Raw genomic sequence first — 15,245 nt, 5'->3', positions numbered from 1 at the left:
CCCTGGTCCTGGTGGAAGGGTCAGGATTCACACCTCGGGTTGGAGGTGTTGTCCCCATCTGACAGGTCACCTGAAGCCCAGGAGGGCCAAGTAAGACACAGCAGTGGAGTTCCTTAGTGGCCCAATGGGTTAAGGATCCACCTTTGTCACTGTAGCGGCTTGGGTTGCTGCCATGGTGCAGGTTCGATCCCTGCCCTGGAAACTTCCACATGCCCCAGGTGTAGGGAGCAGGAGAAAAAAACAGTAGTGAGCCAGGGGACTCCACTTTCTGCTTGACTCCCAAGTCCCTTCCCTCCCCGGCTGCCTCCCTGGCAGAAACTGTGAGAAGCTGTTTCTGCTTCTGAGGAAGAGCCATCTGCCAGCACAGTCCTCCAGTGGTTGGGAGGGTCCCTTCCCCCTCAACCTTTATCTTCATGGTGCTGGGGGCCTGGGCAGTGCCCTGGTAGATGGTCGTGCCCCCAGACCGGACGTCGTTGCCGTACAGGCCATTCAGATGTCAGTGTCACACTTCGCAGTGGAGTTGTGGGCTGTAGGTTCTGGCGGACTCCACGCCTGGCAAGGCAGACACCTGTTGGTCCTGAGGTCCTGCTTCCCTCTCAGGGCCTGGCCAGTAGGGGCGCTCTCTCCTGAGGCCTGTCTCTGTCCCATGGAGTCTGCACAGGAAGAGGGGAGACGAGTTGAGAAGGTCAATATCAAGGAATGGCCACAGTGGAGGGCTGGGAGAGGGACTTGGGACAGGGATAGGGCCATTGGTGATGACCAGCCTGTGTCAGACCGCTTGTAGCTCTTCTCCAGAGGAGAAGGCGTCCCCTGTAGTCATGCACAAAGTCAGTCATGCACAAAGTCCAGGGCCGCAGACCCCAGCTCTCCTTCGATGTCCCTGCGTGATCATCTGCCAGAGCCTGCAGCCCAGCCCTGGCTCCAGAGCCTGCAGCCCAGCTTCGCCCCTTTGCCCCCCTCTGACTGCAGCCCTCGGAATCCCATCACTTGGGAGGGAGAGCGGCGCCCCGCGCGCATTGTGAGGCGGGGTGCACTTCTGCGCATGCGTCGTCTGTGCTCTCGGTTTCTGCATTGCCTGGATCCCGCCTGTGCGGAGTGGACGTGGTGTACCCAAAACCCATACTGAGGCTTTAGGGGTCCCTGCTCTGAGAAAACGAAGAGCTACTGTTGCTGGCAGAGGAAGGGCTGCCCTGTGCTCGGGGTCGGCCACCCCAAGGTTGGAGGGAGGAAGGCCCTGCAGGAAAGGGACCGAGTGACAGGGCTCCGAATCTCCAACAGAATGGGCTTGGGGGCTACAGTCATGAGCAAAGGTGGAGAGGAGGCCCGAGCCAGCTGCAGCTGCCCACGGGTGTGCTTGGCCTCTCCACTGTGGACTGTGAGCACCAAAGCCCTGGAAGGTTGGTGCACCAGTTCCTGTGCCCCTGGGTGGCCTTCCCTGGCACAGGGGGAAGCTGTTATGGGAAGTGGGCTTTGGGGGTGGCTCACCTACCCCACCCCTCACCAGTGGTGACAAGGAAGTGGCTGCACTCATTGAAGATCTTCGTGGAGTTCCCATTGTGGCTCAGCAAGCTCAGAACTTCACTAGCATCCATAAGGATGCAAGTTCGATCCCTGGCCTTGCTCAGTGAGTTAAGGGTCCATGTTACCACAAGTTTCGGTGTAGGTTGAATATGTGGCTCGGATCCTGCGTTGCTGTGGCTGTGGTGTAGGCCGGCAGCTGTAGCTCTGATTGGACCCCTAGCCTGGGAACTTACCTATGCTGCTAGTTTGGCCATAAAAAAGGTAGTGAGGTCCTGGCCCTCCTGGTCCAGGCGCTGGGTGGCAAGGGGCAGAGCATAGCCCTCAGGTAGGCATGCTGGGGGTGCCACCACTCCTGGAGTCCGGTGTCATGCCTGGGTGTGGGTTACCAGGGGCTTCAGAGGGGAAGGAGGAAGTGGTCTACACCCCAGGGCAGCCTGTGTCCTGGATGCTGGATACAGGGAGTAGGGAGGGGTGGGGGACATGGCAGATAGGGTGTGGGGGTCAGGGATGGAGCCCCTTTGGGGGCCTGGACTTGAGATGGGGCCTGGAAAACGATGAAAAGACCTGGGACTCACTCAGAGCTAAAGATCAGAGAAGAGGTCAGGGGTCAGGAAGTGGGGAGAGGGCCCGGGATTGGGAGTAGAGTCGGGTGGGCCCAGAGGCAGAGGGGCCCAGATGCAGGGTCATAGCACAGTAGGGATGAGTGGGGGCGTGGCCCAACTGGTGCCACCAGAGCCGTGGAGCCCTCAGCACAGGCTTGCTTGGCCGCCCACCCACATGACACAGGAAGGCTCAGTGTCTTGAGCACGACCTGGGTCGTTGTCATCTTGTTGCTGGCCTGGAGTTGAGTGTGGCCTTGGTGAGCAGCACTGGGTTGAAGCCTGTTGGAGAGGCTGTGGTGGCCAATCTTCAGGTCGTCCTACTTGCTGATGAGGCCCTGCTCCACGGGGGGCCTGAGCGTCAGGATGCTGCACTTGCTCTGGGCGTCTTCCCCTAGTATGGGTCCCTCTGGCTCCAGCTCATTCAGACGCCCTGGGGAGCCTGGGAAGGGAGGCCTTAGGTGTGCTGGGGGGTCCTGCCGCCCAGCAGCCCTGCCCCTTTGTTAGTCTCAGTTTACCCATCTTTACTGCAGGGGAGGGACAGTGGCGGGCAGACTTGGAGACCTGACGGCCATGCCCACCACAGCTGTGGGTGACCTTTGCCAAGCCTGCTCCATTGTCACAGACAATCTGGCTCATCACACTTGGCTGCTGGCTGTGGGCAGCAGGCAGAAAGAGGTTGACCACCCCCACTCTCCACCCCCATCCTTGACGGCTGCACCTTTCCAGCCAGCTGCAGGGGGCCTAGGCCTGACAGCTGCATTCCCCCCCCTGCCCTGTGGCACTCCAGCCACACCCCCATCTCCACCCTCCCCCACCCCATCCTTGGCCTGGTGACAGCTGTGTCCCAGGAAGAGCAGATGCCCCTTAGGGACCCTGCTCTGTCCCTGTCCTGCCCTAGGGGCTCCTTGCTTCCAGACCAGGGCTGGCTCTTCTGCCCTTTTCTCCCATTTTTGCATGAAAACCTCCATTTAAAATTTCTCTGTGTGGAGTTCCCATCGTGGCGCAGTGGAAATGAATCTGACTGGGAACCATGAGGTTGTGGGTTCGATCCCTGGCCTCACTCAGTGGGTTAAGGATCTGGTGTTGCTGTGGTGTAGGCCGGCAGCAACAGCTCTGATTAGACCGCTAGCCTGGGAACCTCCATTTGCCACAGGTGTGGCCCCAAAAGACGAGAGACCAAAAAACAAAATTTCTCTGTGTGACCCTAGCTGTGATAGGACGGCCTGTGAAGATAGGCTCTGAAGGGGATCTCTCAAGAGAAAGATGTTTCACAGCGGCGTGTGAAAACATTTAGGAGTTCCCGTTGTGGCTCAGTGGTAAGGAACTCAACTAGTATCCATGAGGACTTGGGTTCTTTCCCTGGCCTCGCCCAGTAGGTAAAGGGTTTGGCATTGCTGTGAGCTGTTGCAGACATGGCTCGGATCCCTCATTGCCGTGGCTGTGGTGGAGGCCTTCAGCTGCAGCTGTGATTCGACCCCTAGCCTGGGAACCTCCATATGCTGCAGGTGTGGCCCTAAAAAGAAAAAAAAGAAAAGGAAAAAAACGAAAGAGGAGTTCCCACTGTGGTGAAGCGGAAATGAATCCGACTAGTAACCATGAAGTTGCAGGTTTGATCCCTGGCCTTGCTGGATCCAGCGCTGTCATGACCTGTGGTATAGGTCGCAGACGCGGCTTGGATCTCACATTGCTGTGGCTGTGGCCTGTGGCTGTGGCCAGCAGCTGCAGCCCTGACTGGACCCCTAGCCTGGGAACCTCGATATGCCGCAGGTGGGGCCCTAAAAAGCAAAAAAAGGAAAAAAAGAGAGAACCAGGTGTTCCCATTGTGGCTCAGCGGTTAATGAACCCGACTAGGATTCATGAGGTTCTCAGTTTGATCCCTGGCCTCGCTCAGTGGGTTAATGATCCGGTGTTGCCGTGAGCTGTGGTGTAGGTCACAAACACGGCTTGGATCTGGCGTTGCTGGGGCTGTGGTGTAGGCCGGCAGCTGTAGCTCTGATTAGACCCCTAGCCTGGGAAGTTCCATGTGTTACAGCCCTAAAAAGCAAAAGAAAAAAAAAAAAAAAAAAAAAAGAAGAAGAAGAAGAAGAAAAATTGGAATTCTCTTGTGGTACAGCAGGTTAAGGCTCTGCCATTGTCACTGCAATGGTTCAGGTCTCTGCTGTGGTTTTGGGTTCAATCGCTAGGGCTGGGAATTTTTATATGCTGTAGGCACAGACAATAAATAAGTAAATAAAACAATGAAGTCAGCTATAATAAAAAAATTTAAAAAACAAATAGGCTGGCACTGAGGTACGGTTGACCTTTGAAGAGTCAGCCTTTTCTATTTGCAGTTCTGCATCCATGGATTCAATAAAAAGCAGATTGTGTAGAACTGTAGTGTGTATTTAGTGAAAAACCCCTGTGTGGGAGTGCCCATTGTGGCTCAGTGGTTAATGAATCTGACTAGGAACCATGAGGTTGCGGGTTCGATCCCTGGCCTTGCTCAGTGGGTTAAGGATCCGGCGTTGCCATGAGCTGTGGTGTAGGTTGCAGATGGGGCTCAGATCCCGCGTGCTGTGACTGTGGTGTAGGCCGGCAGCTGTAGCTCTGATTAGACCCCTAGCCTGGGAACCTCCATATGCCGCGAGTGCAGCCCTAGAAAGCAAAAAAAAACCCAAAATTACCCTTTATAACAGCAAGTGTTATCTACATTTATTGATGTACTGGAAGGAGCGTGGACTTCAGGGTTCACACCTGCATTTGACTCTTGGTTTGTCAGGCTCTGGGTATCTGCAGCTAGAGCAGATGTGACTCTCCTCCACTCCGTGGAGTGTACAGTCTGGTGGGAGTGGAGGGAGAGGGTGGTGGGAAGACCTCTTTGAGAGTCCTGGTCACTGGCTCTGTGACCCTGAAAGTTATCTGACCTCTGTGGGCCTGTTTCCTCATCAGAGAAGTAGGCACACCTTCCTTGATGAGTTATTGCGAAGATTAAAATAAACACCCTCCCTCTTTTTTATTTATTTATTTTTATTTTTTGTCTTTTTGCCATTTCTTGGGCCGCTCCCACGGCATATGGAGGTTCCCAGGCTAGGGGTTGAATCGGAGCTGGAGCCACCGGCCTACGCCAGAGCCACAGCAATGCGCGATCCGAGCCGTGTCTGCAACCTACACCACAGCTCACGGCAACGCCAGATCCTTAACCCACTGAGCAAGGGCAGGGACCGAACCCGCAACCTCATGGTTCCTAGTCGGATTCGTTAACCACTGCGCCACAACAGGAACTCCCCTCCTTCTTTCTTGAATGTCCTCCTTCAGACACTGGGCCCCGCCCGAGGCTCTGCAGGGACCTCCTGCTGCTACCCTCACCCGAGGGAGATGGTGCCCACAGGCCTATAGCGAGGCTGCAGCTGCCCTCAGAGCCCTGGGGTGGTTCTTTCACTTTATAGCCCACACTCGATGTGCCAAGAGAAGGGTTCGGGCCAGGCGGGGAGGTTGGTGACCCCTTGCTCCAGTGCAGACCAGCTTTGTGTCAGATGCTTTGTTAGGTGGCAAAGTCCCAGAGGTGTGTGTGTTTGGGGGTGGGCAGCTGAGGGATTTATGCCCCTGGCCCACAAGGCTGAGGCTTGGCCCCTCCCCCAACTCACAGCTCCGTATTTGGGGAGAGCAGTTGTTAGGCCAGAGCCTTTAATGGACAGGAGCCAAGAATTCGGCAGGGGTCACCAGTGTTTCTCTAAGCCCTGTATGGCCAGCGGGGTCTGGGCATCAGTCCTGGGATGGGGCACCTGGGATTTTCTCAGTCCATATCTGACCATCAGGGCAGATGCTGGTCTCAGGAGTAGGGAGGCTTCCCTACCCGTCCCGAAGGCTTGGGATCTATTCCCATTGCCCCCTTCAGGGAAGGGGGTGACAGCTTGGGCCTTTGGATCAGAGCCAGGACCCAGGCTGGGCTCTCTAGGCCTCATCCCAAGGCAGGAGAACAGTTGGAGCCTAGGGGGCAGTCTTGGGTGGGGGAATGAGCTCCGCATCCTTGCAGATGGCACAGCAGTTGCCAGGGCGTTAGAGGTTAGGGAAGCCTAGTCCAAGGTCCCCGCCTCCTGGAGAGTCTGTCACCCATAGGCCAAACATCCCTCCTCCTCAGGTCAGCCAGCTGCCTCCTTGCTTTGCTTATTCTAATGCTGTAAGACAGGCCCAAAGGGCAGTCTTAGAAATGCAGCAGAATAAGACCAAAAATTACCTATTTTCCTGCCACTGTCTAGAGACAACCACTGTTCACAATTTGTGTGTGTCCTTCCAAGCTTTTATCTATGCATACCTATTTCTCTAGATTTTTTTTTTTTTTAAGCACATCTTTTTTTTTTTTTAGGGCTGAGGTGCAGCATATGGAAGTTTCCGGTCCAGGGGTCGAATCGGAGCTGAAGCTGCCGACCTACAGCACAGCCACAGCAACATTGGATCCTTAACCCGCTGAGCAAGGCCAGTGATTGAACCTGCATCCTAGTGGATACTAGTCAGGTTCCCCACCCGCTGAGCCCTGACAGGAACACCTCTCTTCAGTTTAGAAAAAAGAGATCCTGTCACACATTATGTTTTCCTTGCTTTCTTCTTATCTGTTTTAAAACGTTTTAAACTGAAGTATTACAGGCACACAGAAGATTGCCTGGGTCATGAATGTCCAGCCACATGATGGGATATCACAGAATGGACACGTTCGCGTAACCAGAAAGCCCACGGTGCCTCTCTGATCCTATGCCCTCTGTCTTCTCCCAGGATCCCCAGTATCTGACATCAGGTCCCACCCCCACCCCCAGTCCTGCTTGCTGTCGCACTTCATGTAAATAGTCACACAGTCTGGCTGGTTCTCAGTACTGTGTCTGTGGGAACCATCCGTGTTGTAGCTGTCGTTTGTTTCTTGTCACTGCTTTATAGTGTTTCATTGTGTAAAACATCACCCAGACTCACTGCTCTCTGGTCGAAGGACTGTCCCCAGTTTGGGGGAGGGGTGGGCTGCTGGGGGGCTGGGGAGAGAGCAGAGATTTAGGTGCCAACCCTGCCCCAGCATTTCCAGACTCAGCTGTCTTAACCTAACCTTGGCCAGCCTCTTTTCTTTTCTCCTCTTTGACGTGGTTTCTTTTTTTTTTTTTTTTTTTTGGTTTTTTAGGGCATATGGAGGTTCCCAGGCTTGGGGTCCAATCGGAGCTGTAGCCGCCGGCCTACGCCACAGCCACAGCAACATGGGATCTGAGCCACATCTGCGACCTACACCACCGCTCACAGCAACGCCAGATCCTTAACCCACTGAGGGAGTCCAGGGATCGAACCTGCGTCCTCATGGATGCGAGTCAGATTCGTTAACCACTGCGCCACATGGGGAACTCCTTTGACATAGGTTCTGAAAGACGTCGCCTCACCGGAGTCATGTGGAAAGCCCTGGAACAGCACCGATGTGCCAGCTCAACACATGTACACTCCTTTTCCTCCAGCGGAGGGCGGAGGAGATGAATGTGAGGTTCTTCAAGGGAGTGACCCAGAGAACCAGAGAGGCCTGTCCCCTCCCAAAGTCTCTCCAGGCCTCCTGCCCGGCAACGCTCTAATCCAGGTGTTACTACTTTGTTCACAGGACAAAGGACCGACAAAGCCCATAGGGCTGCAGAGAGGTCCCTCTCCCTTCATTCTCCCAGGGCCAGGCAGCCGGGCTGGGCCATCGCGCCTTGGGATGGGGGAGGAAGGTGCTTAGAAGCCTCTGTCCTGAGCTCTTTGCCAGGGCCCGAGCAGGGTGAGGGCAGGGGCCTGGTAGCTGGGGGTGAGGCTGGACCAAGACTGCTGGACATTAACAACACCCAGCAAAGCGGGGGAGAAGTTGGGAGGGGTGGAGAAGGGCCCTGGAGGCTCAGGGCCTGGGAGCCCATCCCTCCACGAAGTTCAGGCACGGCCGGCCCTTTGGAGCACTCTGGGTCCCTTCCCACCTTTCTGTGAGTACACCCACCTCCCTGCTCCCATGGGGCAGGGGCTTCTCCCCCAAAGCTCTTAATTTCCGGGTTTCTTGTCACCTTACTTGACCCCCATCCTTTGATGTAAAAGGAGCCTTTGATATTATTGGCCATGATATCAAAACTGGAACTTCTGGAAATTCTCCCTTTGTAGCAGCTTTTGTGGTGGATAAAAGTGTAAGTTTCTGACTTCCCGTGTGGCGCAGAGGAGATGAATCTGACTAGTAACCAGGAGGTTGCAGTTTCAATCCCTGGCCTCGCTCAGTGGGTTGAGGATCTGGCATTTTGCCGTGAGCTGTGGTGTAGGTTGCTCGGATCTGGCATTGCTGTGGCTGTGATGTAGGCCAGCAGCTGTAGCTCCTATTGGACCCCCTAGCCTGGGAACCTCCAAAAAAAAAAAAAGTGGGGGTTTTGGATGGATAGATCTGCCCTGGAATCCTGGCTAGGCAGCCTTGAAGCTGCATGACCTTGACTAGGCCATGCAGTTCTCCAGGCTTATTTCTTCACTTGTAAAACATTTGAAATAATAATTACATCTACCTCATGACACTTAGTGAAGGTGAAATGAATAAATCATACAGGTAAGGCCCAGCTCGGTGGCGGTTCCCCTGCCCCTTTCCTGTTCTCCTCTACCTACTCTTTAGTCTCCTGCAATTCATAAATGTTCTTGGAATGTGGGTCAGACCCTTTGGAGACAGTGATGAACCCGATACAGGCAGGCTCTGCCCTCAGATGGTCCCTAGGCTAGAGGCGGAGGCCACAGCTGTGGCAGTCCTACCACAGGGGCTGCTGGGCACAGAGGTGGCAAAAGGCTTCCTGAGACAGTGCTGCCCCTTCCCTTCCTTTCACATCATGGCACTTCTCATTAAGTGTCCGTCTCTGACTCTGGAATGTCAGTTCTGTGATAAGGGAGTCCTTGGTCACCTTGCTCAGTCTGTGTCCAGAACAGTTCCTGGCACACAGCAGGGACTAGTAAATATTTGTTTTGTGTGTGTGTGTTTTGTTTTTTGTCTTTTTTTTTTTTTGTCTTTTTAGGGCCACACCTACGGCATATGGAAGTTCCCAGGCTAGGTGTCAAGTCAGAGCTGTAGCTGCCAGCCTACACCACAGCTGCAGCAACACAGGATCCGAGCCTCGTCTGTGATCTACTCCACAGCTCACAGCAACACCCGATCCTTAACCCACTCAGTGAGGCCAGGGATCAAACCCAAAACCTCATGGATACTAGTTAGGTTCATTAACTGTTGAGCCACGAGGGGAACTCCAATATTTGTTGACTAAAGTTAGTTGTATCAGTAAGTGGAGGCCTGGAAGGAGGAGTTTCAGTGGTGAAAAAGAAAGGCTAGGTAGGTAAGAGCTGAAAAAGTGTTCTATAGAACACAAGATCCGAAGAAACAAAAGACTTGGGATGGGGGAGTGGGGGTGCAGGGAAGAACCACAGAGCCAGGAGGGTAGAATAGGCTGGACAGTGACATTCAGGAATTGAGATTTTTGTCTAGTAAGCAATGAGGAGCCACGGGTTTTTAAAGTAGGTGTAATGACTGGACTTGGTTAGATTTATGTTTAAAGGGAGGGGAGTTCCCATCGTGGCTCAGCAGGTTAAGAACCTGACTAGTATCAATGAGGATGTAGTTTCAATCCCCGGCCTCTGCCAATGTGTTGAGGATCCGGCAAAGGCAGCAAGCTGTAGCTCGGATTTGGAGTCAGTCCCTGTGGCTGTGGCATAGGCCCGTAGCTGCAGCTCTGATTGGACCCCTAGCCTGGGAACTTCCATATGCCGCAGGGGCGGCCCTGAAAAAATAAAGACAAGGGAGGAAGGTCGGGAGAAAGGTCGGCTGCTACCGCATGGAGACAGGAAGTGGAGAGCAGAATAGTAGACGGGGAGATTCCATAAGGAAGTTCCAGACATTCAGGTCAGAAATAAAGGAAGCCTGGCGGGAAGAGGGGATTACTGAATAGAGATTTGAGAATGAATGGAGGGAGGAGTCAAGGGTGCCGCCTAGGCTGTTGGCTTATGTGATTGGGTAGTCACATCTGGCACTCACGAAGATGGACTGCCTTGGAGGCGGGACATGAAGGGAAGTAACTCCGCCCCCGTGCTCCGCCCTTCGGTGGTAAGATGGAGTCGATTGGCTGTTTTGAGGAAGGCGCCAAAAACTGACAGGGGCCAGCAGGAGGTGAATCCCTACGTCACTTCCTAGGGACTTCCGGGCCGCTCTTCTCCCCTGCCTCCGCAGCCGCGGAACTTCCGGCTGAGGCCGCCATTTTGACTTCGCGACCTTGGGCTCCGGCTGCGAGCTGTTTGCAGGCGGCTGTTTGCCGTGATGTCCGCGCTGACTCCGCTGCTGCTCAGGGGCCTGACAGGCCCGGCCCGACGGCTCCTGGTGCCACGTGCCCAGGTTCATTCCAAGCCGCCGCGGGAGCAGCTCGGGTCCATGGTAAGGAGCAGGCCGCGAAGGGCCTGGGAGATGCCGCGGGCCCTGCCGGGGGCCCTCAGCATAGCAGGGAGCAGCAGCACTGGTTTGGGCAGGTCTGGGGGGCGCAAACGAGGGGACGGTGCCCGGGCGACAGACGGTGCTCAGTCAGTCCAGCCCTGACTCCTTCGCTGTGCACGCTCGAGCAAGCTTCCATTGCTCTGCCTGAGCCTGTTTACACCTTGGCTTATTGAAGGGGGTGGGGGTGGCTGACGGCTGTCGGCGCTTTTAATTATTGGGGGGGGGTCAGGAGGACCCCAGTAGGCCTTAGTAATTCTCAGAAATATGGGAGAGTTTAACCCTTCATGACTTTCACCTGTTTGGCCCTTTTCTGCAATTGCCTCAGTGGCAGCAGTCGGCCTTGAATGCGAGCTTTCAGAGTCCAGGTTAGTGGACCTGCGGTTAGGAGCAGAGCCTGGAGAGCGCAGCGGGTGGAGGAATAACAGTGACAGTAGTTGCAGCTGAGTGGCTGCTGTGTGCCAGGCACGGTGCTAGGACTGCCGGGCTGGTCTCCTTCGGTCCTGCCAGTGACCCCAGGAAAGGGCCGTTAATCTCCATTTCGTGGTTGACCAAGCGAAGTGGCAAAGAAGGCATTTGAACTCAAGCCTGACCCCTGGTTGTGTGAGTTGTTTCTTTGTTTTTTTTAGGGTCTCTCCCGCAGCATGCGGAAGGTCCCAGGCTTGGGGTCTAATCAGAGCTGCAGCTGGCAGCCTACGCCACAGCTCAGGGCAACGCCGGATCCTTAACCCGCTGAGCGAGGCCAGGGATCCAACCCGCGTCCTCATGGGAGGGGGAGGTGCTTTTTTTTTTAGAGTTACTGGTCTATGCAAGGTTCCTAGGTCCCAGCATACCTGCTCTAGGACACGTTTAAATCCTTGTTCCTGTCCCTTCACTGTCATCTGGTGGTAGGTTTCACCATGGATCCTGACCCCCAGGCTGACCCCCCACCCCCACATCTGACTCTTTACCTTAAGGGCTCAAGGGCGCCGTGGATCTGCTACCGCCCTCCCCTCCCCTCCCCTGGAGCCTGAATCTTGGTTCCTGGAGGGGCTTTCTGCTGTTTGAGAAGCCTGTGGAAGCCTTACTCTGGGGGTTCCTTCTCCTGTGCAGGATGTCACCATCGCGCTCACCGCCTGCTTCGTGAGTTTCCTCCTGCCCGCGGGCTGGGTCCTGTCACACCTGGACAGCTACAAGAAGCGGGAGTGAAGGGAGCTGCCCTCGCTCACTCGCGCTGTGACCTGGCCACCCCAGCCTGTCCTGACATGTCTGCTGCATCCCTGGCCGGCCTCCTTGGGATCATGTCCTTCAGTTACAGTGACCTCTTCTGCAGCCATGACCTCTCCATTCCTCCATGGTGACATCCTGGGACCACATGTATTGGTTTATAAGGCCTGCTTGGTAGGGCCTCCCTTGTAACAATAAAGTCTGTTTAAACCCTGCTGCAGAAACTCCTCATGCCTTGGAACCTGGGCTCCGTCTCCTACTCGCGCTGAGGATGGTGTTGGGTGGGGTGTGGAGAGGAGGGCCTGGCCGCCCCATGGTCCTGCCGGCTCCCTGCGCTGTGGTGGGTCGGGTGTGCTCAGCCATTATCCTTGCTGCTTTGTGTGCTTGCCTCTGTTTACATGGCTTCTGGCTTCTGTGGAGGACAAACCCTGTTGTCATTGGGCAGCCTTTCCTGCTTCCCCTCTAGCTCTCTTGTTTTTGCCGAGCCCAAGACCCTGTGTCTGTCTGTCCAGTGGGGTCCACTCTGCGGCTGGAAGCCCTCTCTCTGCAGGACCAGCCTTCCCTGTCCTTGGTCGGTGGACTCCAGCCACTTCTCAGGTGCTCATGGCCTTTCCCGGGGGGGGGCAGGTCACATTATTATAGAATCTTGCATCTTTTTATTTTCCTTTGTCTTTTTGCCTTTTCTAGGGCCACTACCGCAGCACATGGAGGTTCCCAGGCTAGGGGTCTAAATGGAGCTGTAGCTGCCGGCCTTCGCCATGGCCACAGCAACGCCAGATCCGAGCCATGTCTGCGACCTACACCACAGGTCACGGCAACGCCAGATCCTTAACCCACTGAGCAAGGCCAGGGATCGAACCCGCAACCTCATGGTTCCTGGTCGGATTTGTTAACCACTGCGCCACGACGGGAACTCCGAATCTTGCATCTTTATGTCAGCCTGGGACCCCTTTCCTTCTAGCGCTGCATCTGGGGTAAATTCTTAGACACCAACTGGCTTTCTTGTTCTCCCTGCCTGCTTCCCCGGCCCCGGCCCTCCTTGACTTGGAGAATCGCTGCTCCCCAGGGTCCTTCCGCAGTGATTCTTGCCTGGGTGCCTCCTTAGCTGGGACAGGCACGTGAAGCACTTGCTCCCGCTGAGCTGGAATTCTGACTGCCAGTGTGGAAGGAAGGCTCCAACCTGGTCCTATCTCTGGAGGAGGATGAGGCTTTCGTTCTCCTGTGCATCCTCTTTGTGGGGGTGACCTGAATGATTTCTGAGCAGACACAGGTTCAGTGTCACCTGTGGAGCTGCCGGATGGAGGGCGAAGATGCCGGGTAAGAGCTGAAGGGTTCTAGGGTGTGGGTGGCTTTAGGCCCAGGTTGTCTGAATACTCCTCTCTCCAGCCCCTGTTTCCTGATTGATGTTGACTGGAGGTTCCCAGCTAGGGGTCAATTGGAGCTGTAGCCGCCGGCCTATGCCAGAGCCACAGCAACACCAGATCTGAGCCAAGTCTGCAACCTACACCACAGCTCAACAGCAACGCCGGATCCTTAACCCACTGAGCAAGGCTGGGGACCGAACCTGCAACCTCATGGCTCCTAGTTGTATTCATTAACCACTGCGCCACGATGGGAACTCCTGTCTAGTCTTTTTGGCGGGTGTCCAGTACCCCCTGGTTGCTGTGGGCACAGATTAGGCCGTGAGTCTCTGAGAGGAGAGCTGTCTTTCGTATGGTAGCTCTGCCCTGCCAAGGCGTTTGATTTGGTGTCTCCCTATTTTTGTGCCCCTGGAGCCCAAAGGGATGCAGTGATCCCCTTGGCCCAGGACAGCTACCTTCGTCCAAAGGTGTGCATCTCGACCCGCCTCCCAGACTGCGAGGCCGCTTCGTCAGGACCCTTGCTCTCCCACTGCCAGCAGCTGCTGCAGTGTCTTGAAGGGGCAGGACCATAGATTTGGGTGAATGGGAGAGTTTACCATGTGAGCAAGCTGTTGTGCTGGAAGCCCCTCCTCCCTTGTCCTTTACTGGGCCTTACCTCTGATCACCTTGCTGTGTCCCTTCTTCCTGACCATGTCAGAGGCCTGGGGGCCGCCTTATGTGCAAGCAAGTTGCTTGTCCTCCTGGAAAGCAGTGTCTGGCTGGCTGTCATTATCCTGCGTCTGGAGGCGTGGATGTCTGCCCTAGGGTGCACACGGGCTGGAGGGGTGGCTGCCTTCGTGGCAGGTGATGTGTCAGCAGAGGACTGCGGGAGTTCCCTTGTGGCCTAGCGCTTAAGGATCTGGCGTGTTGAAATGGGAGATTACCCAGTGGGTCCAGTGTAATCATAGGAGTCCTTAAGGTGGACGGGACCGGAAGATAACTGGCATCTCACACATGCCACCCGAGGGTCCTGCCAGCCGCAGGGCTTAGAAGGTGGAGAAATGGGCTGCCTTCCAAGGAGTGCAGTGGCTTCTAGAAGCTAAGGACAGCCCTCAGTTGACAGCCAGCAAGGACAGGAGGACCTCAGTTCCAGAGCTTCAAGGAACTGATTCTGCAAACAGCCTGCATGAGTAGGAAGCAGATTCTCCCTCAGAGCCCCTTGAAGGGAACACAGCCTGCACAAACCTTGATTTTAGTCTGACGGAACCCATGCCAGACCTCTGACCTCTCATTTGCGTTGTTCTAAACCGAGTCTGCACTAAGGAAACAAATGCGTCATTCTGGCGCTGCGAGGCCAGCGGGAGGGGCTGGCACCAGTGGATGGATCCTTAACAGACTTGGGGTGAACTGGGATCCTTAACAGACTTGGGGTGAACTGGGATGTGAGGCATTTACAGGAGGAAAATGCCCCGAGAAGGAGCATGAGGGGGTGGAGGGCTCTCCCTTTGCCCCCTCTGCCCCCTCCTCTGCTTGCTTTCTGCCTTAGGTGGTGCGAACCCCGCAGGCAAGTATCACCCCGGCCAGCACCCCCGAAGCACGGCGCCTGTTCAGTTTCAGCAGCCTGGCCTCTGTGCCATTAATGCCTTGCTAGACCACGACTTTGGAGCCGGCTGCTGTGGGCCACTGTGATTCCTGTGTGGCAGCTCTGGAGGTCCATTTCGGGGCTGGGCACGCCCCCGCCCTTCCCATCTGGACAGCTGCCTGACTCCCAAGCTCGCCTCCGGAGGGATCGCCAAGGCCTCATCTTTGGCTCACCTTGAGGCTTTCTCCTGGCCGTGGCCCCCCTTGGGATGGTTGTGGCTTTCCCAAGGCCCGTGCCATGTCCCTGTTACCTGGCTCTCTCCCCTGAGACGTTGTGTGGCGCTGGAAGCCATGTGGCTCTCTAGGGCCTCTGTGCTTCCTCTGGCTGAGGCTTCAAAGTCCCTGGGTCCTGGTATGGGTCCCCTCTCCACTTGACCATCCAACGGTCATGGATGTGGCATTGGGGCACATTCTGGGGCTGGGAGGAGGCATCTATGCCGTGTCAGTTCGCTGGCTGCTCCCTGTTACCTTTGCCAC

The 15,245-nt window shown here is 55.6% G+C and overlaps 1 protein-coding gene across 1 annotated transcript; it reads left to right on the top strand.

The window, feature by feature from the left end:
- Nucleotides 10,303–12,007, top strand: LOC100522725 (cytochrome c oxidase subunit 8A, mitochondrial). Its single transcript, XM_003122583.5, has 2 exons — nucleotides 10,303–10,527; nucleotides 11,674–12,007. Exons 1-2 carry the CDS (start codon nucleotides 10,414–10,416, stop codon nucleotides 11,767–11,769), a joined length of 210 nt encoding a protein of 69 aa, XP_003122631.1. The 5' UTR covers nucleotides 10,303–10,413; the 3' UTR covers nucleotides 11,770–12,007.

This window comes from Sus scrofa, chromosome 2 (genome assembly GCF_000003025.6).
Source record: "Sus scrofa isolate TJ Tabasco breed Duroc chromosome 2, Sscrofa11.1, whole genome shotgun sequence".
Classification (NCBI taxonomy): domain Eukaryota; kingdom Metazoa; phylum Chordata; class Mammalia; order Artiodactyla; family Suidae; genus Sus; species Sus scrofa.
Note: the sequence above shows the minus strand (reverse complement) of the source record. Positions and strands in the feature narration are given on the sequence as shown.

Coding starts and splice junctions, on each gene's coding strand:
- LOC100522725 (XM_003122583.5), top strand. CDS start 10,414: ATGTCCGCGCTGACTCCGCTGCTGCTCAGGGGCCTGACAGGCCCGGCC. Junction 10,528..11,673: donor GGGAGCAGCTCGGGTCCATG/GTAAGGAGCAGG, acceptor TCTCCTGTGCAG/GATGTCACCATCGCGCTCAC.